The 27,916-nt window shown below is 39.2% G+C and overlaps 1 protein-coding gene across 1 annotated transcript in view; it reads left to right on the plus strand.

The window, feature by feature from the left end:
* Positions 1 to 27,916, plus strand: part of Adamts12 (ADAM metallopeptidase with thrombospondin type 1 motif 12) — a 268,207-nt gene that overhangs the window by 131,958 nt on the left and 108,333 nt on the right. Inside the window, exons 4-6 of the mRNA XM_051182555.1 lie at positions 14,412 to 14,608; positions 15,892 to 15,975; positions 27,425 to 27,549. Coding sequence (XP_051038512.1) covers positions 14,412 to 14,608; positions 15,892 to 15,975; positions 27,425 to 27,549 — 406 coding nt within the window. The remainder of the gene's footprint in view (positions 1 to 14,411; positions 14,609 to 15,891; positions 15,976 to 27,424; positions 27,550 to 27,916) is intronic.

A 27,916-nucleotide genomic window follows, 5' to 3' on the forward strand; every position in this document is an offset into this window, starting at 1 on the left:
CCAGCTGTTCCAGTCACAGGAACTACATTCAATATCAACTGAACACATAGACATTATGCATCCTTTGGAGGCTAGAGAAACTTGGTGTGAACATTAACTCATCAGGCGCTGTGGGATATCAGTGGTTTCCATCCTCCCCCACTAACCATCAAGGATACATCCAATTTCATTTCTAAATTCCCCATGTATACACAAAATTTTTTCATGATGTAATTGTACCTGTTAGAAAGAGGACACAAAATTTTAACTCCATTTAGAAATTACAAATTTAAAGGATTTTCCCAGTGTCAATGACAAAGATTAGAATCTAAGTCTTGATTTGTGTGAATCTCTCATTCTACCCTTCCTTACCCATCAGGCAATACTTGTCTTACATATGGTTTTCATGGTAGTTTGATTGCATTATAGCTTAAGTTTCTACGCAGACCTCTTGCTAAATTACCCTCATCTCACTCTGAGTATAATTCTACATATATGGGTGAGTTTTATTTAGTTCAATAGCCATACAGTTTTTTTTTTAATTCTGAAAGCAATTAAAACACATTAGGATATGGTTTGCATGAAAACAGAAAGAAAACAGGAGAAGATACATTTAACTTCACTATAAATGAACCACATTAACATAAAGCAGTAATGAACTACCTACCTTTATAAAGCGGTTCTGACCATGGTGTGAAGCTAACAGAAATGATGTATATAAATAGTGTTCTCCAGTTAGTAAACTTGATTTTGTGCAGAGGTGTCAGTTAACCATTCTAAATCCCAGTGTGCTGAAGGACTAATGAAATATGTAAACACATTGTAGGTAGCAAGAATTGGGGTTTGCAATAACAGAGAATAGAAATACAAATGAAAAAATAAATATTATATAAACTGGTGATGGATTAGAATCAGAAGTTTCAGGTAGAATTTATATATATATATATATATATATATATATATATATATACATATATGTATACACACACATATACACATATACATGAGTTACATAAGTACAGACAAATTAGTATATTTGCACACACACATACAAATTTGAGGTAAGGGTGGGGAGTTGGTTAGGCAGAAGACTGAGATAGTTTAAAGGAGAGTGTAGGCTTTGGGAGAGTGAGGAATTGACATTTATTGGGTATTTAGTATAGTTTGCTGGGTTCTAGACACACCAAAGTGTATTTACAAGACATGCCTTGCTAATTTCATTCTACAGATAGACAACTGAAGTCACATTTTAACATCATCTGAAGCTGCTGTTTATAGATCACTTTGTGCTATACACACAAAATTGTGTGTGTGTGTGTGTGTGTGTGTGTGTGTGTGTGTGTGTGTGTGTATTATCTGGCTTTCTCCTGGGAGAGTAAAAGGAATTGTCAGTCAGTAGCATGAGCATATCTAGCCACAGATCTTAGTTTCTAATGCCCTTCTTGTGGTGGCACACACTGGTGAAATATGTTGAAGAGGAAGAGGCAGGAGAATCACAAGTTCTAATGCCATTCTCTAGGAAAGGAACCAGGGTTGTGATAGAAGTGTCTGATTTCAGGACTATCTCAGAAAGTACAAAATGAACCTGGAACCAGGCAGTAAAAATGTTGGCCATGTTGACAGATTTTTAGGGCCCAATTAAGTGAGTCCCCTGTGGCCAAAGGTCAGGCCACTTGAACAATGAAATAATGACAATAATATAGGATTATAATCTACTAAATAAAATGAATATAGAAATAAATATCCATATTTTATAAATGAACCATTTGAAGAATGATGGTGAACAGACAACTATTCCTCCCAATGGGATTCCTATTAAGAAATATGAATAAAATGTTGGAAATAAAAAAAATTACTATTTGGTGAAGTCTTAGTTTTAAAAACAAGAATCAACCATGTTAATTAAGATAAATGTGTAAAAGAAATAATGAGAAACAAGAGCTTTCAATAATCTAATAATTTCAGTGTCTTCTTATCAAGTGTTCACTAATTATAATTTGACTAATGGTAGAGAAATCTGCCCAGCATTGCTCAACCAAGTGATAACAGACCGGAAATTAATAAAATGAATGGGAAGGAGGGGGCATTTCTTGCAGAACAAATAGCATATAGAAATAGTCAAGAAATAAAAATGAATAGACAAGAGACTGAGGAAGAGAAAGATGACGTAGGGCTGGGAAGTTGGGTAGGTAGAAGGCAGGTTAGTTTACAGGAGAGTTAGGTCTTGGGGACATGAGGAGTTGACATTCATTTGGTATTTATTCTATACAGGTTCTATTTTAGACACATCTTTTTTATATTATTTTATTTTTTTATTTTTATTTTACATATCAATCCCAGTTCCCTCTACCTACCTCCCTCTCTCCCTCCTTCCCTCCCTCCCTCTTTCTCTCTCTCCCACCCTCACAAACATCCCGACAACCCTCCCCTCCCAGGCCCCTCCACTCCACATGTAGGGTGATGCACTTCAGGAGGGGTCATCTAAATTTGTAAAGTCTTTTGGAGTAGGGACTAGGACTTCTCTCCTGACTCTAGGTTAAGGGAGTATCCCTGCATGGGGGATGTGTCCACAAAGTCCTTTTGTGCACCAGGGATACATCCTGGTTCCACTGTCAGAGGTCCCTTAGACTGCTCAGGCCTTCTAGCTGAGACCCATGTTCAGGGGGTCTGAGTTTGTCCAATGCTGGTTTCCTAGCTACCAGTCTGGGGGCCCATTAGCTCCTTCTTGTTCAGGTCAGCTGTCTCTGTGTGTTTCTACAGCCTGGTCTTGTCCTCTCCCTCTTTGCATCTGGATTCCAGTTCAGCTCAGTGTTTAGTTGTCGGTGTTTGCTTCTGTTTCCAACAGGTACTAGATGAGGGCTCCATGATGGTGGATAAGTTGATCTCATTATCAGGGAAGGGCATTCATGGTAGCCTTTCCACTGTTGCTCAGATTGTTAGTTGGGGTCAGTCGTAGGTTTCAGGACATTTCTTTAGGTTCAGTTTTCTCTTCAATCCTATAATGTCTCCCTCTTTTATGTTCTCTCTCTCTCTCTCTCTCTCTCTCTCTCTCTCTATATATATATATATATATATATATATATATATATATATATGTTTTCTCTCTTCTATTCCTCCCCTGACTCAATCTTCCTAGTCCCACATGCTTTCCTCTCTTCCCTTTCTCTTTCTCCCGGTTTCCTCTCCACTCACTGACCCCCTCCATGTGCTCTGGGGAACTTGTCCCTTCCCCATTTTGTGAGGGACTTAGAATCCACATTGTACACTATTTCCTCTGGCGGTGTGAATTATAGGCTAGTGATCCTTTGCTCTATTTCTAAAATCCACATATGAGCGAGTACATACCATGTTCCTCTTTTTTTGACTGGACTGCCTCATTCAGGATGGTTTCTTCAAGTTCCATTCACTTGCCTGCAAATTTCAAGATTCCGTTTTTGTTTTGTTTTGTTTTGTTTTTGTTTTTTTGTTTTTTTTTTTGTTTGTTTTCCAGAGTAGTATTCCATGGAGAAGTCAGGTGTAATTTTGATAGGTCTGCCTTTATATGTTACCTGTCCTTTTTCCTTCGATGCTCTTAATATTCTTTCATTATTCTGTATGTTAGGTGTTTTGATTATTATGTGTCGAGGAGTCTTTTTTCTTTGGTCCAGTCTATTTGGTGTTCAGTATGCTTCTTGTACTTGGGAAAGTTTACTTCAATGATTTTGTTGAATATGTTTTCTGCACTTTTGAGCTGGGCTTCTTAGCCTTCCTCTATGCCTATTATTCTTAGGTATGGCCTTTTCACGGTGTCCCACATTTCCTCGATGTTTTGTGTTAAGAATTTATTGGATTTACGATTTTCTTTGGTCGATGAATCTATTTCCTATAGTTTATCTTCAGCGCCTGAGATTTTCTCTTCCAACTCCTGTAGTCTGTTGGTTTTGCGTGTCTGTAGTTCCCAATCATTTGCCCAGTTTTTCTATTTCCAGCATTCCTTCAGTTTGTGTTTTCTTTTTGTGTTTATTTCAGTTTTCAAGTCTTAAACCATTTCTTTTGCCTGTTTACTTGTTTTTTTTTTTTTCTTGGTTTTCCATACTTTAAGAAATTTGTTCATTTCTTCCAATTTTTTGTTTGTTTTTTCTTCCATTTCTTTAAGGGATTTTTCTCACATCATCTTTGAGGACCTCTACCATTTTTATGATTATATTTTTTAAGTTGTTCTCTTCTGCTTCATCTGTTTTGTGGTGCTCAGGTCTAGTTAGTGTAGAGTCTCTAGATTCTGGTGGTGTTATGCTTGTCTTTCTATTGTTAGGTGTTTTCCTATATTGCTGTAGGTGCAGGTGGAATCTCTCTTTCTCTATGATACTCCCCCCATCCCCGTGGGCTTAGGTGGGTCAGATGTCTGTAGTTCAGGGTGGTCCAAGCTCTCTAGGAGGTCTCTCCTCAGGCAGGGGCCCAGTGATGGGGGTCAAAGATCAAGCTCCAGCAGAAGACCAGGGATGCATTTCAAAGATGCCCACAGGCTGGGACTCAGGATGTTCCGTGCTGATAGGCAGATCTAGCTGGAGCCAGCCACTCTCCAGCTGAGGCTTCTTTAGCAGTGCCCTGGCTATGGGGGTCAAGGATCCAGCCCACAGGGACTCAGGATGGCCCCAAGGAGCTAGCTAGACACATCTTCCAAACTTCAGTTTACAGGTAGAAAACTTAAGTCACATTTCAGCATCATCTGAAACTGCTGATTCCAGCTCACTTTGTGCCAGATGGATACTAATGTCATGGCATTACTAACTGTCAAGTTCCATTGAGATACTCCTTGATGAACTCTATGGTTAAAAATATATGATATCCATGAGAAAAGAATGAATGATGTAATAGTTTCTTGTCAGCTGCAAGCCCACAGAGACTTATTAGTAATTAAGAAAGCTCGGACTTAGTTAGTTGTTCCTAACTAATTCTTACAACTTAAATTAACCCATTTATATTAATCTATATCCTTCCATGTGCCTCACAGCTGTCACCTCTCTTCCTGCATGTCTTACATTCTTCACTTCTGGCTGGCGACTCTGCCTTTCTACTTCCCGTTTTTCAAAAGTCCTGCTTATCTCTCCTGCCTGGCTGTTGGCTGCTTAGCTTCTTATTATACCAGTCACAGCAATACATCTCCACAGTGTACACATATCCCACAATATTGGGACTTCACCTCACATAATATGTGAAAACAATGGAAACAAAACAAAGCAAGCAAAGCAATGAAAGAAAATGTTTTTGCAACTGGGATCGATATGTGAAATAAGAAAAAATTATATATATATATATATATATATATATATATATATATATATATGAGAAAAATAAAATGTTTTTGCAGGCCACTATATGTAATGAACAATTGGTGGGGGAAAAAATCAAATCCCCAAATAGCGCAATTTAAGAAAACAAGTAAATCACTTTAATAGGCATTTATCTAAATTTATCTAAAGACATACAAGTGGCCATTAAGTATGTTAAAAGACCATACAGCATTAGTAATTAAGAAAATACAAGTCAAAGCCACAATAAAATACCACCCCATACATGTAGGAATGCATTTTGTAAAAACAAAAACAGCTACTAAGTGCTGGAATGGATAGGAGAGATAATGGAGAAGGGAGATTTTTTTTTTAAATTATTTATTTTATATAACCAAATCCATTTAAATGAAAACAAACATTTATAGACAATATTTGGGAATTTGGGAGTCGTTTTTTCCAAACTACTTCCTGCTGGTAAGGGGCGCTGTCATGGGGGATTCGAAGAAGATTCAGAAATCCTGGCTGTACTCTGTAAGGCTGCTTTGTCCAGCTGTTTTGAATGTAGGATCACCTGGTACTCTGTTTCAGGTAGTCTGGCTTGATCAAACCACATTAGTCTGGAAGGAATCCACATCTTTTCATTTTCTGTGGAAACAAAAATAGAAATCCTTTTCCCCAGTAACTTGTCCTTCAACTTAAATTTTGGAGTCAAAGCATTTTTTTTAATTTAATTTATTATTTTAACATGTCGATCCCAGTTCCCTCTCCCTCTCTCCCTCCATCCCTCCCTCCTTCCCTCCCTTTTACCCTCTCTGCCCTCTCATATGCATTCTAACCACCCTCCCCTCCAATCCCTCCACCCCAATTCCATATGTAGGGGAATGCCATCCAGTTGGGGTCATGTAGATCTGACAGGTCCTGTGAAGTAGGGACTAGGGCTTCTCTGAGAAGGGAGATTTTTTACATGGTGGTGGAGATGTAAATTGGTGGCAGTTACTGTGGAAATCATTCAGTAGTTTTGTAAATATATAAAAGTAGAATTACAGTTTGATTCAGCCACTGACTTCTGGGTAAACTTCCAGGGGTACTGAAGTCTGTATCTCAAGATGCTCCCACCCATGCTGGATAGGCTGTAGGAATCCAGTGAGGACAACTCTTCCTGTAACAGCTGCTGGTGAGAACTTCTGACAGAGGTGCCTTCTCCAAGGCATCAGAGTCCTGCATCTGTATTAAAGGGAGATTTTGAAGGAAGCCTTGAAATTCTTAGTTCCCTATGAGCTGACATGGTTCTGCCTTTTAAAGAAATGCTTGCTGAATAAAAGGTTTGTGTTTGTAGCAGGAAAAAAAATCAGTTAGTGCAAAAGAGACTCCTCCCATAGCAGAGTTTACAATGTGTGAGGTTGGAAAAACATACAATACCATTTACCACTCATGTGCCCTCATGGCATTGCCTTTGTATCAAGTGAGTTAGTTCACTCAAAATGCCTTCCACAAGTGGGCTCTTCTTTATTCAGGAACACAAAATAATAATGACGAGCCAGGGAGCATTAGGGTTATTCTGTTTAATTTACACCCATTCTTGTCTATGCCATCCTATATCTTTAGTATGTAAATCACCAAAAGATAGTGAAAAAATATCCCATAGGACAATTTAGAAAGATATACAGGTTTCTTCAGTGGTTAAGAAGACATAGGCCAGCCTTTACATCATCATAACCACCATGAATACCAGAAAATCCTATGGCAAACTGAAGAAGCTGGGCTGATTCTAGACCAGAAGCTCAACATTGTTCTAGGTAAATAAATACCTTCACCATTTGATCATTTTTTCTTTCTCTCATAATGTGTAAAAGGGACAGTTGACTTCCTGGTTGTGTACTACCGGAAGCATCATGCTTTTTAGGGTTCTACTTGTAGCCATTTAGTGACACATTACTAAAGTTTCTTCCGTGGCACAGGTAAGGGAGACTTCAATGTTTTTAGCCATCTGTGCTGTGATTACTCAGAAAATCCACTGGAGCCAGTATAAGCACAAGCATCCCAAAGGTTGCTGTCAGTGGTTTTCTTTATGGTGACATTTATAGGACACCTGGAAAAGGCAAGTTGACAGCTGGTTTTTTTTTTTTTTTTATTTGTGGCTGGGGAGATTTCTCTGTCTTCATTTCAGATGGCTTAAGCTAGGCTGTAGGGAGTTGTGCTGTCAGTCACATGTACTTTGTGTCTTCCAGCTGAGTCTCCACAAGTTAATTTCTAGTTTGCAATGGACCTGGGTGAGTAGGTCCAACTCTGACTGTGATTATCTGGAAGGTCTAGCTGTGTATGATATTTGCTCCATGGTATATGACAATCTTAAAGTGACTTTACCCTGGCTTGGGTAAGCTTTTCCATTTTCTTTGGTTTTGAGTTATGTTTTGAACATTTAAGGTCCAAGGAGAGTCTCCCAGTAACTCTAAATATTATGAATTGAATTGCTTATTAGAACTGTTCCTAGGGTTAGGCTAGACTGTGGGGCTCAGTTGTCAGTTCCTAAAGGAAGGGATTACTGGGCTGTGTGACCTACTCTTGTCATGGAGGTGTGGGGGACTTGTCAGATCACATTTACTACAGGAGCTGCAGTCAGCCACAACCCAGATTGGATGGAAGGAAGATAAAGATTTTGGAAAGGAGTTACAACCTCCTCCCACTGGAATAACCAGAAGAGGACATAGGGTCTAAGAGCCAGATATTGGGAAATAGATAGTGGGGAGGCTGCCTCATAAATGAAAGTCAGCCAGGACATGTTGTAAGCAAATAGTACTTTTTAAATTTATCTTGTTTCAAATTATCAAAGCATTACATAAATGTTCTGCCAGGCCCGGTATTATATAATGCATGGTGTCTCTATCATGATACTTTCTCCACCACATCTTGCTGTTCTTGGTTCTCAGCCTACTCAAGTAAGAAATACAGAGCCAAGGTCCACATGGAAGGAGAGAACAAACTACTGTAATTTGTCCTCTGATCTCTATATGAATGCCATGTCATGCATGGACATGTGCAAAATATACAAGTAGGTGAATAATGTAAAAAATTATGATAAACTTCTTATAATATGGATGGTAGAGTAGTGATGAGGTAGTGAAGAAAGAGGGAAGAAGGAAGGGAAGAGAGAGAGAGAGGGAGAGGTAACGTCAAACTCTAACTTGAAGATTAAGGCAACCTGGCCTCTGAGGCTTCTGGATAAGAGATGGTATGCCCAACATGGAATACAGGCAGCAGATCTGTCACTTTAGTTGATCCACAGTGAGTTCTATTTTGTTGGTGGCCTGGAGGTGAGAATGGAGTTAACAGCCCATCACCTACCCTCAAACTGCAATGTGAAGAGTTAAAATGATTGATTCACAATTACCCAAGGAAGGAACAGGAGCACGAAGCAGCCGTGTCTCAGCCCTCTGAATCCACACCATCCTGGACATGCTTGAAGGTCCTCTGCAAGGAGCAACTCAATAAGAAAAAAATGGTCCTTTAATGGAAATTCTATAGGGACGCCATCCTGGTCTTATAGAGAGCCAAGAAGGTACCTGGCCAAGGTTTGGGATCCAGTTCTGGGTAGAAGAGGGCTCTATATCTCTCAAGTAAAAGAATAAAAGAAGGGTGTCTAGGGCTAGTGGTAGCTGGATGACACATTTCTATACCCATGGTTGATCACTCCCCATCCCTATAGTCTTAGCCTGGAACATTGCTGAATTCTGACACCTAGAAGACCCTTACCTTGAACATTTTCCCATTGTTTTCTCTGTGTAATAAGGACATGAAATTTAATTTCCCCTTTAAATGTTTATTTTAGCCCCTCCCTTTAAAAGAAAGGATCATCAAAGATCTCCAAAGCTGCCATGATCATGAGATGGTAGATAGCATCCAGGAGGACTCCACAGAGAAACATAGCGCTAAACCATTACATGACACCATCTGTGAGTTTGCTCCCAGCTCTAGTGTTCTCAGAGTTGAGCAAACATACATTTCTTCTGCCCATGTATAGTTGTCAGCATTCTGTTGCAGCACATGCTTGAAAACCATCTTCTTGGAAGAAAGTAGACTATGGCCTTTTTTAGCAGAGTTCCAGTGGTGCTAGTATGTGCATCCCCTACGCCATGCCACCAGGGGTATTGATTTCTTCAAGCTGGTTTTGGGCATGCTTCCAGATACCTCAGCTAGGATGCTCATCTCTACTCCAGAGACAGTTTGCCTCACTCACTGTGGCTCAAAAATATTGTTAGCCTTAGGTAATTTGCTCTCTGTCCCTCCAAACTGGTCACATTTGAAGTGAATACAGCTGGGTAAAGATGAACAAGTAAGGCAACATAAGCTTAAACATTGGCATTTAGTAGATATATTAAACAAGTACCAGCCAGGTTTGGGTGGGGACAGAATGTAAAAGCACCAGAAAAAAATTCAATGAAATTTAGCCCCTCCCCACCAAAGGCCAGAGGTTTTAACACTGTCCTTACTTTACTGAGAATACATCACAGAGGAAGGAGATGATGGATATTATAAAACTTCATAAATACCATCTTTAAATAGAACACAAATAAAAGAGACATTTTAAGATCCCTTCAGATAGTCAACAATAATCAGAATGAGATGAGAATGTGGAATAATTGGATACATTATTGTTTCATAACTTGCCCATCTCATTCATTGCCAACTTTGGTCATGAAAAGCAACTCAACTGATTTGATATCTAGCCCCACATGTGTTTCCCCCTTTCATACCCTCTTATAGAAATGTGCTGACGCATTTCTCACAATGAAAACCAGATGCAGAGGAGGCAGCTGGGGGCAGAAGAAAGACAAAAAGCTAAATAGTCAACAGAGTGGGTAATGAATCCCACATGCTTACACATTGACATAACACTGTTGACAGTCTGCCTTTAGCTCGGTGACTGAGGAATTGTTGAGCAATGAAGACTTTCACACCTTACCCATAACACCATAAGAAGTTTCCTATGGTCTCTTAGTCCTCACCAGTGAGTTTCTACTGATGAAAGTATTCACAAACAAAGCCTAATTCTGTACAATTACCTCTTGTGTGCAATATGGAGTTGTCACAATGAAAGACAACCACGTTGGGACCTGAGTACATAGTTCTCTTGATACGGAGACTTGCTTTGGTTTTAGAGCTTTCAATATTGTGCTTGTTGCATGACATTTCAATGGGGAAATGCATCTTTCCAGATGTAACAGCCCAAGGAACGGGCTACAGATGCCCACTCTTGATGAGTGAGCTATATGGAAATGGAGAGGATGCCATATTTAAGGACTGGAAGGAGACTCTATTACCTATTTCTTCAAGGAGCTCATTGCTTTCTCCTTGGTGTTTCTCACTTCCTTGTGGAGGTTGTCATTGGAACCAAAAATTGTTACTGAGAAGATCCACGAAGGAAAGAAGGAATGGGCTACCAGAGTTTGGATGTGACATTATTCCCTAGAGCGATGAGGATAATAAAGGGTGGTGCTGATAAAGAAAAAAGAGAAGAAAGAAAAGAGGATGTGGGGGTGGTTAGGAAGTAGAAGTAGGTCAGTAGGAGTGAGAGAGACAAGAAATTTTGAGGGCAAATGGAATCAAAATAGTTACATACAAGCATGAAAAAGTTTCTAATTAAACTCATTATTATATATAATTAATTAATTTTAACAAAAATCCTAACAAAAAGGATCTCCTGTATCAGTCACTTCAATACTTGAGCTCAGTGGAAAGCACTGTGCATTCTTGGAGTTTTTAGGAGTGTTGCCTCAGAGAAGGAGGTTCCATCTAATCCATGTGGGTGGGGTTCCTTTACTTAACCAACTCCGCTAAAGCCTCTTCCAAAAATTGGGAACTTGTGTGACTGACTGTCTGGATTACACAGATTTGAAAACAGCAGTTTGAAACATTTCCATGAGAAGGGCAAGAGGCTGACAGAGGGATAGGGATGGGTATAAAAGGTTAGAAATCACTAATTATCTGAAGGCTTCTTTGGGAATTCATACTTCACTATGTAAAGTAATTGTAGAAAGGAAATAGAAAATTATTCTACCACAAATGAAGATTTAACCATCTCCATGTTTTAAACCCCCACAAGACTACCCTCAATATTTACATAACTGTGGATTGTTTTTCCAATTGTACAATTTCAGATGTTCAAGCAAAACCCCAAATTACAGAATTTGGGCCGACCCAGATCTGCATGGTGCTTTATTTCTTTCACCCATTTGTTTAACATGTGCCAGCTTCACATAGATGTCGAAACCAAGGGTTTTACTCAAAATAATGGCACTAGTAAGAAAGCAGGGGAGTAGGGGTTCATCTCTCTTTATTAAAGGTCTGAGACAGCTTATTCTAGATGCTTCTAAGCACTAATGAGTGGAAATTCCAGAGAAGCAGCTGTTAGCTCGGGACAGGAGAGAATCTTTCAGAATAACAAGATACCCTGAGCTTGAGAGCACCCCCTCATACACCAGGAGTGAGCTAGTCAAGGCCATGTGGATCAACAGAGAGTAGGATGGGAATATAGGTTTACCTCTTAACTCATCTTCAGCTCCTTCCAGGGCTACAGGGTGTCCATAAGGGACAAACAACAGAGACTGTATCACTGAGAAGAATTATCCAAGACTGGTGTCCTGCATAGCTTTATGTCAACTTGACATAAGTTAAAGTCATCTGAGAGGAGAGAACCTCAGTTAAGAAAATGCCTCCATAAGATTGGGCTGTATACAAACCTGTTTTTTTTTAATTATTTTTTCATTTAATTTACATACCACACACAGTTTCAGTTGGTGGTGCTGGATTCTATAAGAAAGCAGGCTGAGTAAGCCATGCTGACCAATCCAGTAAGCAGCACCCCTCTATGGTCTTGGCATCAGCTCCTGCCTCCAGATTTCTGTCCAGTTTGGATTCCTGTCCTGGATTCCTGAATGATGGACTATGATGTGGAAGTGTAAACCAAATAAACCCTTTTCCTTCGCAAGTTTCTTTGGTCATGGTATTTCATCATGGCAATAGAAGCCCTAACTAAGATGACTGGGTTGTTACCTCTCCCTCAGCCCAGCCCCTTTGCTCACTTCTGTCAAGCCATCTTTCCTCAATTGTGACAGCAAGTCTGAATCCACTGCAGCTATTTAGACTTGCTTATCACTTGGGCTGAACAGTAATTTTATTCCCTTTTGGGGTGAAGCAGTAATTTTATTCCCTTTTGATTTTCTGTGGACCTTTCTTAAGTTATGGTATGACCCTTGGTTATGTAACAGCATCCTGGCATTCAAGGACAATTCCATATAGTGTCTTTTCAATTTCCCTTATTACTCTATAGCTTCATTTAGATTAAGCTTTCCAAACCACGATCTTCACATATCAAATGTTTCTCATATGGAGGCCTGATACCTATATGACTTTACTGTCATGTTGAATGTTGCATTGTGGGTCTGTCAAAAGAAGACTCAGAGACACTTTTAACAGTGAACTTAGCCTCCCATGGGGGATCATCAAGTCTGTCACATCATTTGGGGTAGGGCCAATGTCCTCCTCCCGCATGTATCTAGGCTGAGAGAGTATCCCTCCATAGGGAATGTGCTCCCAAAGTCCCTTCCTGGGCACTAGGGATAAATACTGGTTCCCCTGCCAGAGGCCACATAGACTACCTAGGCCCCCCAACTGACAGCCACATTCAGGGGGGCCTGGTTCAGTCCTATGCTGGCTCTCCAATTGTCATACTCTCCCTGGGGGGTGGGATGGCAGGTTGGTGGGGAGAATGGGAGGAAGGGAGGGAGGGGAACCTGGGATTAGTATGTAAACTAAGATTGGTTTTAATTTAAATAAAAATTAATTTTAAAAAGAGGTGAGAGAGAGAAGAAAGAACTTAGCCTTTCAAGACTACAGGGGTCTCCAGCCTCAATGGACTGAAGAGATTTCCCTATGCTCAGGGCACTTATACTTTTCTTAATATCTACACTGTAGCCAGTTGATTGCCATACCATAAATACTAAGAACAACTTGAATGAGGCTTACAAAAATAAAGAATGCCAAGTGCAAATTCTGGATTCCTCAGGTACCACAGTTTTCTGGGTTTTTGAACCAAGTTTTGCATAGGCCTTCGTATCATTTGGGAACTCTCAGACAAGATTCACATTGGGCAATGAGAGAACCAAAGGGTATCTTCTAAGCAAAATTTGGATCAGGACTAGATGGCAACTCTCTGGACCTAGGCCAGTTATAGCCCATCAGGGAATAAGGCTAGTTGCTTACACTCTGGCACCAGGCCAGAAGGAATTCTGCCACACTGTCATCCTTTGGGTTTTTTTTTTTTCAGTGTCTTGTGTCAGGATGCCCTGAGCCTTCTGTATTTTTCTTGTTTACATCTTCTTCAATCTTATGTGTTTTTATGTTCACAGGAATATTGTAGTAAATGTGAAAGGCATTAATGTAAGACAGAAAAATCCTGGTCGTCTCCTGACTGAATTGGTTTAGTAATTTGGGGAATATATTAACCAGCTAGCCTGTGCATCAACTTTCTCGCTTGTAAAATGGAAAAGAGAATATGGATATCAAATATTTATGAGGCTAAAATTCAACAATTAAGTCCTAGTATGCTTACTGCCTTGCCTACGGTTGATACTGAATAATTTAGAGAAAAAGAAAAATAAAGAGAAAGCTCCGAGAGAGAGAGAGAGAGAGAGAGAGAGAGAGAGAGAGAGAGAGAGAGAGAGAGAGAGAGAGGATTCACACACACACAACTCAGAGCATTATAGATGCTAACAAAATGTTTGATCACTCAGCTATACTCCTGACCTTTTAACACTTTGTGTTGAAATAAATACTCCTTTGAAAGCCCACGATATCCTACTTTAACTTCTGGAGTAACTGGGATTATAGATATGCCAACCACAACCCACTGTAATATGCTTTTATAAAGACTTACTCTGCTGAAATGAACCAGGACATTGTAAAAGAAATGCTTCTTGAATATCCTCGTAAGATTTCAATTTTGTTCAAATTCCCCTATGTTGATCTTCTGTTTGACACATATTGCACTCACATGTTATTAATCATAAAGCCTTGTGTTTTTTACAAATATAACTGAATGTTTTTATATACAATATACATTAGATTTACATAATTTGGTTACTATGTCTTCTGATTAATGTTCAGACAGTCTAGGTAACTCTGAGAAGCAAGAGCTCCAGCGAGAGAAATGGGAGAGGAAAAACTGGCCCAGGAGAAGCCTCTCCCGGCGCTCCATAAGCAAAGACAGATGGGTGGAGACCCTTGTGGTGGCTGACACGAAGATGGTTGAGTACCATGGAAGTGAGAGCGTAGAGTCCTACATCCTCACCATCATGAATATGGTATGACAGACAGACTGCATGAGAGCACAGTACCTGACAAAAGAGATGTTCGTAGAGATGCTCTTCTCCTCATCAAAGAACATTTTTGTCAGGCATGGTTGGTACCAATCTGCCATTCATACATCTGCCAGGCCAAGGTTGAGGGATTGCAAGTCTGAGGGTACCTGCTTAGACTAGGCAGTGATATACTGTCTCAAAATGATACAAACAAAAAAATAAGAAGAAATTTTGTTGTTGTTTCTTATAACACACCACACACATAATACATACACATACACACATAGGCATGCACTCACCCAAGTATTCACCCAAGTATACAGTAATTGAAATTCAGGACAATTATTCTGTTCCTTAAAAATGTGCATGGGAAAATTTCCCTGGTAAAATTTATAATTCATCATTTGTGTATATGTAGTCACTATATTATTTGCCAAGTGACTTGATATTTTTAGGATGGCTTTACATCATCCATTTCAGCTAGTCTTAGTGTATGGGAAAACTTGGGCAAAGAAACTGAACATGATTTCCTCAAGGTACTAAGAGCTAGAACCGGAATAAGTTTCTACTGCAGCCCCCCAAGTTTCATGATTCCTGTTTTCATTGTTGTGCTTTACTTTCCAGACAGGTGGCTTGTCCTGCTGAGATGGGAAAAAGCAATCCCTTGATTAACTGATAAAGAAAAAACCCTGGGCTAGAAAGGTCAAAGAAAAAATAAAGTCTTTGTTTAGGAAGCCATGCTAGGATTTCTTAGGTGTAGTTTCCCTGTCATACTTAGAAGACACAATCTCAGAGCAGAGTTCTGGGTCCATTAGTTTATATTCTTTCCACCCTCTTTGTCTAGATGTTTCCCAAGTCCTGGGTACAGGAGCTGTGCTGTAGATCTACCAAGTAGAGATGGATAACCCAGGGCAAGTCCTCTGCATGTTGGCTGTGGTTTTGTGTAGTAGTCTGCTGAGAAAAGTAGCTTTTTCAATGGGAATTGAGAGTTGTGCTTCTCTGAGGATATAATGATAAGCAGTTAGTATAAAGTAGAAATCACACTGGTTTAGAGAAAAGGAAATAATAGGATCTCACCTAAGATCCATGGCCTTACTAGCCACTTGTGGTTGAGGAGATTTAAAGTACCAACCATGAAGAGCCATAGAAAAGTAATAGTTTGGGGAAGACGGAAAATTAATCTTCCCCAGAGATAAGACCCCCGCCTTGGCTATCCAACACCAATGATCAGCCTGGAAACATATATATGCAGACAACATTAAGTGGCTTTTCTTTTCTGATGCCAGGTCACAGGGTTGTTTCATAACCCAAGCATTGGCAACGCAGTCCACATTGTCGTGGTTCGACTCATTCTACTTGAAGAGGAGGAGGTAAGGAACGGTTCCCCTCCACTCTCCTTTCCTGTACCTTCTCATTTCTACTCTGTTAGGACAATTCTTATAAGTAAGAAAGAGGTCTCTACACAGTCTTTATGCAATCCAAAGGGAAGGAAATTATTATTTCTGTGTTATTTTCTTGGGACTTGAGCAATATTGAGTGGGAAATAGGGAACAGTTTTTAAAATATTTGAGTTCTCATCTGTGGTGTTAGTTATCATTACAGCTAGTGGATTTTTCCTTGATTTTTATTTTCTGTTTTATAATTTCAGATATAATTATAGTATAATTTCTTCTCACCTCATCTTTCTTCCCTCTTGCCTCTTCCATGTCTGACTTCCTTCACTCAAATTCACAATCTCTGCTTCTTGAACTGTTGTTGTTATATGTGCATATTAAAACCTATGTGTCTGCCTCTGGAGCATATGTGCTACCATATCTGACCCCATTGTTTATTGATTGATTGATTGTTTTGTATTGTGTTATCTAAACCCAACAACAAAGCCCACAGTGGTCCCACCTCAAAAGCATGGTTCAAAAATACCCAGTACTCAGCTTTTTGTAATAATTACATTGACTCAAGTCTTATTATATCTTGCCTGAACTACTATAGTGAATTCTCAAATGTTTTTCCTATTTCCAACTTTGCCCATAATGTGTGCTCTGGGCAGATCATTTTTTATATAGTTATAATGGATGGTTTTAAATACAAGTTGAAATAATAACTTTAGCACCCCCATGACTCAAACAAATAAACAAAAATTACACACACACACACACACACACACACACACACACACACACACACACCATATAGTCTATTTTTTATTGGCCAACTACTTCTGGCCATGGTTGATATACCCGGTGTCACTCCACTGAGGAAACAGAGCAAAGTTCTCTGTATGTATCAGTTGCAAATAACTTCTTGGTTAGGTAAGAAACCTGCTTAGGTATGTCAACTTCCCCTTATCCCTGCTAGGATTTTGTGTGGTTTGAACCTGTGCAGGTCTTGTATATACTTTTACAAACTCTGTGAGTTCATCTGTGCATCAGTTCTGTTGTGTCTGGAAGATGCTGTGTCATTGGAGTCATCCACCACCTCTGGTCTTTCTGCATCCTCTCCCACATAGATGTGTCGGCCTTGAGAGGAGGGGATTGATGCAGACATCCCCTTTAGGACTGAATGCTCCAATGTCTCTTACTCTATGCACATTGTCCAGTTATGGGTCTGTTTGTTATTTATAGTTTATTGCAGGAAGCTTCCCAATGAGAGTTGCATGATGCCAATGCAAGATTTTATAAAATCTCTAAGTGTTGCAAAGTTCAAAAGTTGACAAACTTTCAATTCACTGTTCTAATTTTCCCGATTCACAAAAAATAGTTCAAACTGTTCTGCTTACCTTTGACTAACAAGCAACCTAAATAGCATTGACAATCATGGATTTCAATACCTACCTAAAATTAGGCTGTCAGGCAGACACGTGAGAAAACACAAAGTGACTGGCTAGGGTATCCCTCAGTGCTCAGCCCTCAAAAAGTTACATAGTTTTCCTTGTCCCATCAGCCATATGACAAAGGCTGTGTTACTCACTGAGGAGATAAATATAAATACAAATATAAGCCCCATTTCCTGCCACTGAGGAATTTGGAGACTCCTGTCAAAGGTACAAAATACAAATTTTAAATTGAAATGAGCATAAGGTAAAATATGTATGTATCAGTGATGCAGAATGATATTTGGGTGTCTAAATAGGGTTTTAGAGGGCACAAAGGAATTAGCCATTCAGAAGGCTATTCCAAATGAAGGAGCCCAGTTAAGCAATTAGCACATGACTGACACTGGACCACAAACTGAGGACATCAAGCACCATACTACAGTGCAAAACAAACCATCATATTGTAGGTGAGAAGACTGGTACCAAATGGAAATCTGCCCATAAGAGACCCCCAGCCTCTACAACCACACAGACACACATGAACACACATGTATACACATGCACATATATATCGCACACAATCAAAAAATCAATTAATAAAAACAAAAAGAAAACCTGCCCACTTCCATTCACATGGGCTTGTTCTACTGCTGCTTACCTCTGGATATGACGTCATGATCTTCCCAGGTAAAGAAGTTAGAGTTGTAGAAGCCATCATGACATGTGCTTCTCTCCTTTGCACAGCCATTCAGTCCACCATCAGGCAATGCTTTTTCAACTTGTCTGTCACCTTCTGTGTCCTGGGTTCATGGTTGTAGGTATGTACTTTATGGCCCACTTAAAATCAGTAGGATTCCTTTCAATTCTGTTTTCCCATTGCAGTTCTGGTATCAATCCATGGAGAGAGCCTTCCATTATTCACTCTCACAACATTGCATTTTTCCTTTGCAGAAGTAAAACAGTTGTAATTTTATGTATTTATTTAATGTAAATTCTTCCATGAATGTATAAGACTTCCATTCATATGTAAGGGTATCAATTAGTCCCCACAAAAACCTATAAATATTTTATTCTTATTCATATTTTATAAACACTTCAAAGTTCTTGGAAGCAGACAAAAGGCCCAAATGGAGGAGATTATGATTACAATATGTCAGAGAGTCAGTGCAGAGGCCTTACCTACAATGTTCAAGGGCCTGGGATCCATCTTCAGCCCTGGACTGGAAAGAGGTATCATGGGGGGGGGGGGCACACGACAATGACAAAGATTGACAATGACTTGAATGAGTCAAGTGGATCCCAGGTTGCTATGAGAACCAGGACTGAGCCCTGCAGGTACCAAGATGTTATGACAGAGAATGGACAGAGCTGATGAGCAGGAAACACATGACTACTTTCCTGGAGGATTTTCTCTTGATCTACTGAATGGCTTAGTGTTGGGCTCACTGTGGCACTAACAGCCTGTTGACTTTTAGAAATTTGAGATAGTGGTTGTATGGATTTATAATAACCTGTATAATTATGTTTTTCCTGGTAAATACCAATAGCATTGATAAATAATTTTAGACCCATTTCTTCAGCTCAGTAGTTTTCCTCTGTTAGTGACATGATTTATTTCTTAGGCATGTGAAGTTTTCCGATTTTACTTTTTATCCACTTGTCTCTTCTTCATCTGTTGATGGTTTGCTTAGCCTAAGTATCATTAGCAGAGTGTGGCCAGACTGTAGTCCCTCAAAAGCTGCTACCAGAATTCCGGGGATATTAATACAAGATTGGTTCTTCATTAGAGGATAGCTCAGAGAGAAAGAGAACAGTTGGTAATAAAAGCTGCGTTCTTGCAAAATCATTCCCTGTCTCCCACTTTGAGCCATTTTTTGTGAGCTGTGGATGATTTCTTCCATGTCAGCTAGCCCTCCTCTATGGGTGTACTCAAGGGTGTAGGAAGAGGAAGGTGGGAAGTGAACTGAGCTAGCTTGAGAAGGTGAGATGCAAAGAAATGAGCATAAGCAAATCTATTTTTGTTTGCAAAGGAAATAAGGAACAGGATTGTGAATGAATGTTTGCTTTAATTTGCTCAAATAATAACCAAGTTTATTTATGGAAACATTTAAAACAAACGTCTCAGTATTTATTGTGAACCAGCTTAATCTTACTGTATTTTATATGGTCAGGACCACGTGGTCTTTTCTAAAGGATTGTTTTTATTTATTTATTGTGTAGATGTGACAGCCAGAGGACAACTTGTATGAGTCAATTCTTTCACCTCATTGTGTGGGTCCTAGAGGCTGAACTCATATTGTTGAACTGGATGTCAAGTTCCTGGCCCACGGTCACATCATTTTAATGTGTAACTAATAACCCTTTCCTAAGACTCCTGTGATGGCAAGAAGAAACTATATGACCAAGTGTTTCTAGGATTGGACCTGCTGAGAGACTCAGAGGTTAAGAGGCTAGAAAAAAAATATGCTCAATGAAAGCTTTGAGAAGGCCCCTGACCTTTGTAGAAAAATAGGCGGTATCCTGAAGACCTTGTCACTGAACTTTTGTTCAGAGACACAAAGTCCATATAAAAATCACCTGAGAGACCCTGGCACAGTGAATAAGGTGGAGAGTGATCCAAGACAAACATCAGGTCTTCACACAGATGCACACATATGTGCATACATCCTGACACACATATGTACCTATACATATGTGGACATGCATGTACATGTACACACATGACCATGTAAAATGCCCCCAATGAAATCAGCAACAGCATGGTTTTGTATAACCTCCTTGAGAAGAACAAAGTTTTCAGTGCCCTTGCTCGGATGATTGACAGAAGCTTGAGATGGCCATGAAGAATCATCTCCCAGTAATTCCTAGTCCTCAAGAGGGATTTCATTACAGATTTTCTGCTTTGTTCTGAAATGTCAGCCCTTTGCTCCTTTCCCTCTCCTACTCAGCAGAGCTTACCTTGCCTTACCTTGCCTTACCACAACCCCCTCACCAGCCAGCTTGCATTTGTTACTGGCTCTGCCTTCTCTTTATTACTTAATGTTTTCTACAGGCTCCTGATTTCTATGAGCCAGCTGATGTGTATTAGGGTACAGTAAATGACTGAGAACTGAGAGAAGCCAGTCCCTAATCCTAGACACATGGAGAAGGAAAACAGGTGCTGAGTCTGCTGAGTTTGACCTGACACCTCAGGTGACATGAACCATGTGTGACTGCATCACCAGGAACTTCTCCTCAAAGGAGGAATGGACAGCCTCCTGAAAATTCCCTATTAAAGGATGGTTCGAGATTAGCAGAGAAAAGCATCTTAAGAAGAGAAAACATTGTTAGGAAAGGAAATTTAGAAATTGCACAGTGTGTGGAGAGAACGCTGAAGCAAGCAACTTGATGTTGCTGGAATGCAAGCTTCCAAGTGATAGCTATAAAGGAAGAACTTCCTGCAGGCTTCTAAGATTTCCTCTCTTCATTTTGTTCTGTGTTTTGTCTGAGATAGGCTGTCACTGCAAAGACATGGTTAGCCTTGAACTCACAGAGATTCCCCCTTTGTCTCCTTTGTCTCCAGGGTGCTAAAGTTAATTGCATATATTTCCATGCCTGACCCTGTTCTCCAAGTTTCATAACTTCATGTATTACATTTAACTGTATGGTTTTATGGAGGTAATTTTGCATTAGATTTGAAATTTAAAGGGAAAGATACTTTTTGTTCTGCCCCCTCTCCTGGCTTATGTTTATATAACTGTTACTGTACTATCTATCATTTTCTAAGAGCAAATAATGGCATAACAACTAGTTAAGAATTTTTACTGTATTTATTTAAATTTAATATTCTTATTCTTTGACAATTACACACAACATATTTTGATAACAATTATTTCCACAATTCCTCCCAGATCCATCCTCTCTACCTTCACATTCCTACCCAGCCAACTTTGACTTTCCTTCCTTTTTAAAATGACCCATTAAGTCCAGTTTGTGTTGCTCAGCTATTCCCGGGAGTGCACCAACCCCTGGATAGTGCTTGATCTGTAAGTGGACACACTATTAAAGGGAACTAACTCTCCTCTTTTCCAGTAGAGACATATTGACAAAAGTGTCTCTCCTAGGGTTGAGACTTTGTGCCAACTTCCCCTCTCCCACCGCCTCCTCCCAACATCAGGGTTGGTGCTCGCTCACTTGATCTTGCACAGATAGTGTGAATGCTGCTGCAATTGCTGTAATTGCTTCTATTCAACTGTCCTGCTGTGTCTGGTTAACACTGTTTCCTTTAGACCATCTGCAAAGTGTTCTTAACCATCTTTCCACCCCTTCTTCAGTGAAAATCCCTGACCTTTGGGCTGGGGGTGTGATAGGTATATTCCGTTTAGGACTGAGTATTCCATGACTTCTTATTTTCTGCACATTAACTACTTGAAGGTCTATGTTTTAATCTCTGATGAGAGTTGAGAAATGCATGACCTATGGCCATAGCAGTAAGTCATTAGGAGTCATTTTAATATTTTGACCATTTAGCAAACTAATAGTGTTAGGTTCTCCTCTCGGGCCTATGATTTGTCCAGCCATTGGTTCTTGACCCCATTAACAGTGCAAAGTTTGAGTTCTGTCTCATGGAGAAGGCCTTAGATCCAATCATAAAGTGTTTGATTACTCCCATTGTATTTATGTCAGTATCATATCCATGAGCATATTTTGTCAGGTTGGTTGTATCCCACAGGGTTTCCCACTGGGTTATATTGGTGATTGCTTTTCTACTTCAGTAGCACGTATTGTGTCTTCCAGCATCATGAATGCTGGAATGAAACTTCCAGGTCAGTATCAGCTTGCCATCCCATGTTCTATGATTCAAATTATGTGGTATCTTCAGAAGTGGGGTCTTATGATCAAGTTCTGGAAGGTAACTGAGAGTGTTAGCAATAGCCTGGAAATTCTTCTGGTCTATAGGGCCCCACTAGTAAACAACTCAAGGAAGTCCTTCTTCTTCCTCCTCCTCTTTGTCTCCTTCCTTCCTTTTGCTAGCATGTGGTATCTAGTTGGGGTATCATCCATCCATTTTACATAATACCATTAAAACTATATATGTATTACATACATATATAGATATGTGTATATGTATATATGTATATATATGGATGGTTTCTTCTTTCCCTAACATATATTAATTTTTCCATATATATATATATATATATATATATATATATATATATATGGATATGGATGTTTCCACACTAATAGGTTGCCATCCATATATCTTCTTCAAAAGGCCTTTAGTCTTGGTTAACCCTCCCCATATACAATCATCTATTCTACTGTTTTACTTTCTGATCTTCAATTATCTATTAAATGAATGTAACATTATTTTGAGTAAAAGCTCAAAAGATCTATGATGATACAGGACAAAACAGAGAGCTACACAAATGGAACGTTTCCTCAAACAGAGTTTTTTTTTTTTTTTTTACCGTAGCCTACACTCAGCCCAATGGTGCATAAGTGACTGAGAAGTGTCCCTGTTTGAATTTGGCTGAGTGAGAGCTGCCTGTGGGCAATGCCAAACATCGTTAGAAGAGTTTTTGGAAACTAGATGATGTAGTCACTCCAGCTAATAAGGAAAACATTGTGGATAAGTAGAAGCAAGTGTGGTGATACGCACCTGTAATCCTAGCACTCTAGAAGGCTAAGGCAAAAAGATCATGGGTCAGGTCAGACTAGGTTACAAAATGTGAACTCATGTCAAATAAACAAAAACTAAACAATAAAGAGTCTGGAAGAAGAAAGATTACCATTTTTGGTGTAGAATTTCAGAAGTTACCATGATAATAGTAAGGGCATTGTCATTGTCATTATCTGAACACAGACCTATTCATTTTTTATGTGTTCAAAGCTTATAATACCAAGCAATTATAGCAATTACCTTCAAATAATTGGCTTTCTGTTATAAAACTCATATTAAAATATCTTTATTGGTTTGTTTTATGCCTATTAAAATCTTTGTTTCATTATTGGTTTAGTCTGACTATATTTTATTTTGAGTTAGCTCAGTTTCTGTCTCTTAAAACAAAACAAAACAAAAAAAACTGGAGAACTTGGATTATTGCTGCATTGAACTATTTGTCCTTGAACTCCCTTGTGTAATCAATGGCAAAACTACAAGACTGATGACTAGAGATTGATCTACAGGGAAAGGATGGGGAGCAAACCTTACAGTTACTTTGTTAGAATCCTCCAGGGTTCCTGTCACTGTGAAACAAATCATGGTCAACAAGACAAAAAGCCCTAAACTGAAACAGATGCCAGGGCCTCTTTCAAACATCACAACACAGCTCACAAAATCTCTAAACACATGTTTTGTTTATCGCATGGTCCCTTGGATGAGAGTTCTTCATTCTGGCTTCATTTTCTAACATCCTGAATACAATAGAACGAATGCTAGTATGGAAAGACATTTGGGACCCAAGCAACAGTGTGGTGTTATATTGAGAACGTTTTCAAAGGCCTTCTGCAAATGTAAAGATGTCTGAAGATTTTCCTTTGAACTTCCTCTCTTGCCTCAAGATTGAGTTTGACTTTCTTAGGATTGTCAACTGCCACCCAAGTTTAAATGACAGCTGCCAGGAGAATATGACCTTGAGCTGGTGAGACTTCTAGTTGTTTGTCTTTAATAGATATTGCCATGGTTTAATGTGAGCTATGGTTTATGGGAAGCACAGATGTTTACAGCCATGCTAAGCATTCTTGGTCATCTGAAGAGACCTTGGTGACTTTTCAATCTGTTCACTCAACAGCAGGGTTTGATTATTCATCTGCCTACTAAGGCAGAGTGAGGAGTTGCCGAGGAAATAGAGTTCTCATTGGGATTATAAAATAATGGAAGGTCTATGAGTAGTCAAACCATACAAAACAATACTATGGCTACAACCTTAATGTAATCAGTTGAACTATGTGGAAATGTTCACAGTGATATCATTTGAATGTTTTTTCTAGTGTGAACATTGGAAAGTGAGGAAATCTTCAGATCTATTTGTGGCTTTGCCATATGAAAACTACTGATACCAATCCCACTTGCTACAGTGGACATTCTTTTCAATTGTAGATGAGTCGTTGCACTTGTAACTGCTTCACATGCTAATTTACAAAAGCAAGTTGGATGAAATATGGAGACGTAATCTATGATCCCTAATATGCTATAATACATGGGGACTGTCTTATTTTATTATGAGTGTGTCCCTCTGTGCACAGAAGTGCAGTTGCCAGCAGAGACCAGAGAGGGCATTGGGTTCCCCTGGGCTTAGAGTTATAGATAGTTGTGAGCTGTCTGACCTGGTAACTGAGAACCTACTTTGAATCCTTTTGAAGAGAAGTGTGGGATATTAGCCACTGAACCATCTTTCCTGTGCAAAGGTGGATTTTTAAAATCCAGTATCTCAGTGGAACGCAGAGAAAACTGCAAACTCTGGAACTAGCACCTGAAATATGCCTCTTGAATTTGGTGTATTTTCCTTTTGATTTTTGACTATAACTTCCCCCTCTCCCTCTTGTGTAATTTTATTTATTAAGCTGGCAATCGTTGTATATCTGCATTGTGCACAACATAGTATTTTAAAATATGTAAGCATGTGGAATGGATAAATCATTAAAATGTGCTTTGCCTCATATATTTTATTAATTTTTAAACTTTAAATTAGAAACAATCTTATTTTTACATGTAAATCCCAGTTCCCTCTCCTTTCCATCTTCCCATGCTCCCAACCAATCCCCCTGTCCCATCCCCTTTCTGCTCCCCAGGAAGGGTGAGGACTTCCATGGGGGATCATCAAAGTCTGTCACATCATTTGGCGCAGGGCCCTCCCTGTGTCTAGGCTGAGAAAGTATCCCTTTGTGGGGAGTGGGCTCCCAAAGTCCATCTGTTCACTGAGATGAATACTGATCCATTGTCAGAGGTCCCATAGACTACCCAGGCCTTCTAGCTGACACCCACATTCAGGGGGCCTGGTTTGGTCCTATGTTGGTTTCCCAGCTAACAGACTTGGAATTCATGAGCTCCTGCTTGTTCAGGTCGGCTGTTTCTGCAGGTTTCCCCCAGAATTTCACCTCATACTTTAACCATAGTGAGGGCACTTAAAATGTATTTGTCTTGTGATTTTCACATATATAATACATTGTTATTGATCACGGTCACCTTGTCATGTAGTAGACCTCTAGAACTTATTCCTCCTTCCTAAACGGAAATATCAATCTTTTCATGAACATACACCTAACCGCAGCTCTTGTTGTCTAAGTTCTCTTTTCAGAGTTCTCATATAAGTGAGGTCATATGTTATTTGTCTTTCTGTGCCTGGCTTATGCCACTTAACATGATGTCTTCCAGGTTCATCCACGTTCTCACAAATGACAGAATTTCCTTTATTTGCAAGTCTGAAAGCTATTTCAATATTTTCAAAAAACTGAAAAAAATTAATCATAATTATTGTGCCATACATATTAAGTTGATTCCATATCTTGGCTGTTATGGAAAAATACAATGATGAAATAGGGATGTATATCTCTTCAATGTACAGTATTCATAACTTCATAACATGCTCTCTAGAGGAACTGCAAGATCAAATGGTGGTTCTGTTTTTGTTCAAGGAACTTCCATGCTATTTTTAGTCAAGACCATACTACTTTAAATTTCTAAAAAGTGGAGTCTCAGGGCTGGAGAGATGGCTTGGGGGGTTAAGAGCACTGGCTGCACTTCCAGAGGACCCAGGTTCAATTCCCAGCACCCACATGGCCGCTCATAACTGTTTATAACTCCATTTCCAGGGGAACCTTACATAGGCATGAATGCAGACAAAACACCAATGCACATAAAATAAAATTAAATAAAAAAGTAAAAAAGAAAACACTCAAATCATTTTCTTTTTTAAAAAGTGGAGTTTCTATTTTACATTCTTACCAATTCTTATTATCTTTTTTTTTTTTTTTTTTTTTTTTTTTTTTTTTTTTGTCAATACTTGTTTTAAGAGGTACATGGAATGATAGGACTTTATAATTTTAATTGGCATCCACTTTCTCCTTTTTAAATTTTTTTTCCCTATTTAACTATGTAGTACAGGTTGGTCTGAAACTCATCTATGCAGCACAGTTGCCCAACTCTAAGATTATAAATGTGTGTCAACATATACAACCCTAAGTATTTTTAATACACTTATTGGCCATTTTTGTGTTGTCTATTGAGAAATGCTTTTTCATGGTTTCTTCTTTACCATTTTTAAATGAGTTGTTTTCTTGCTATCTAGCACTATTAATTGTAAAGGTTAAATTCCCTTCAATGAATTGCATTTTTATCTAAGCTAAAACCCCCAACAAACAAACAAACAAAACACTTAAGGATTTTGCATGGGTCTGGTTTTGGTTCTCTGTCTATCTATTGATCATGAGTTCATCCCTGCACCTACATCACACCGTCATGATTATGAGACTTTATAGTACACCTTAAATTGAATACAACTAATCATCAAACTTTATGTTTCTTTTCTAAGTCTTGTTTTAACCAATCTAAGGCTGTGCTTGAATACATCTAGAAAAGTCCCACCCAATCAATTATCCTGAGTTACAGTAGAGCTACAAACCAGTTTGAAGGGTAGAATGCTCTTTATATTAAAACTTTGAACCCATAAACATAGTGTCTCTAATTTTTTTAATCATCACTTTGACATTTTCAGAATACAGATTCTGTACATAGATGTTTGTTTTATTACTGACTATTTCACTATTTTTAAATAATTATAAATGTCAATGTGAATTTCTGTCCTTTAGGTCTTTTAAAGAAAGTCCTGGGGTGGGTGGGTGATAGTGGTCAGAGCAGAGAGTGAGTCCAAAGGGAATACATTGGCCTCTGCCAAGTATCTTCCAAGTGCCTGGAGCACCATCCTGAACTCATCTCTCTGAAGTGCTCCTGAGGACTACTGTCTAGCACAGTAAGCAGATCACAGAGAGCCCACTTATGCATGTCCTTTCTCTTCTTTTTTCAGCAAGGATTGAAAATAGTTCACCATGCAGAGAAGACACTGTCCAGCTTTTGCAAATGGCAGAAAAGCATCAATCCCAAGAGTGACCTCAATCCTGTCCATCACGATGTGGCTGTTCTTATCACCAGGTACCTCAGAGGCTATGTGGAAAGGAGGGTAATCAGATGAGGAAGGCTAGTGACTGAAAGTCTTGGTATGTGTTCACCCTCCTGGGATTCTCACTGCCCTTTTCTGTTCTTGATCATTTGTGAAAGCAGTAACTATAGTCTGTGAGCCCTTTGCTGGCTCATACTATGGAGAATGCATATTAACAAGCTTGTTGATATGGCAAAACTCTCCTTTCCTACAAACTACATCTGATGGCAAACAAGTCTCTTTCTCTATCCTGGGAAAGGTTTTGTCTTTAAAATGGTCATCATTGTACCAATAAACCTATTTTCAAATCTTTTGTTTAAGACTTCTATTACCCTCAGCTGGTGGGTTTTCTAATACTTT

This window comes from Phodopus roborovskii, unplaced genomic scaffold (assembly GCF_943737965.1).
Source record: "Phodopus roborovskii unplaced genomic scaffold, PHOROB, whole genome shotgun sequence".
Taxonomy (NCBI): domain Eukaryota; kingdom Metazoa; phylum Chordata; class Mammalia; order Rodentia; family Cricetidae; genus Phodopus; species Phodopus roborovskii.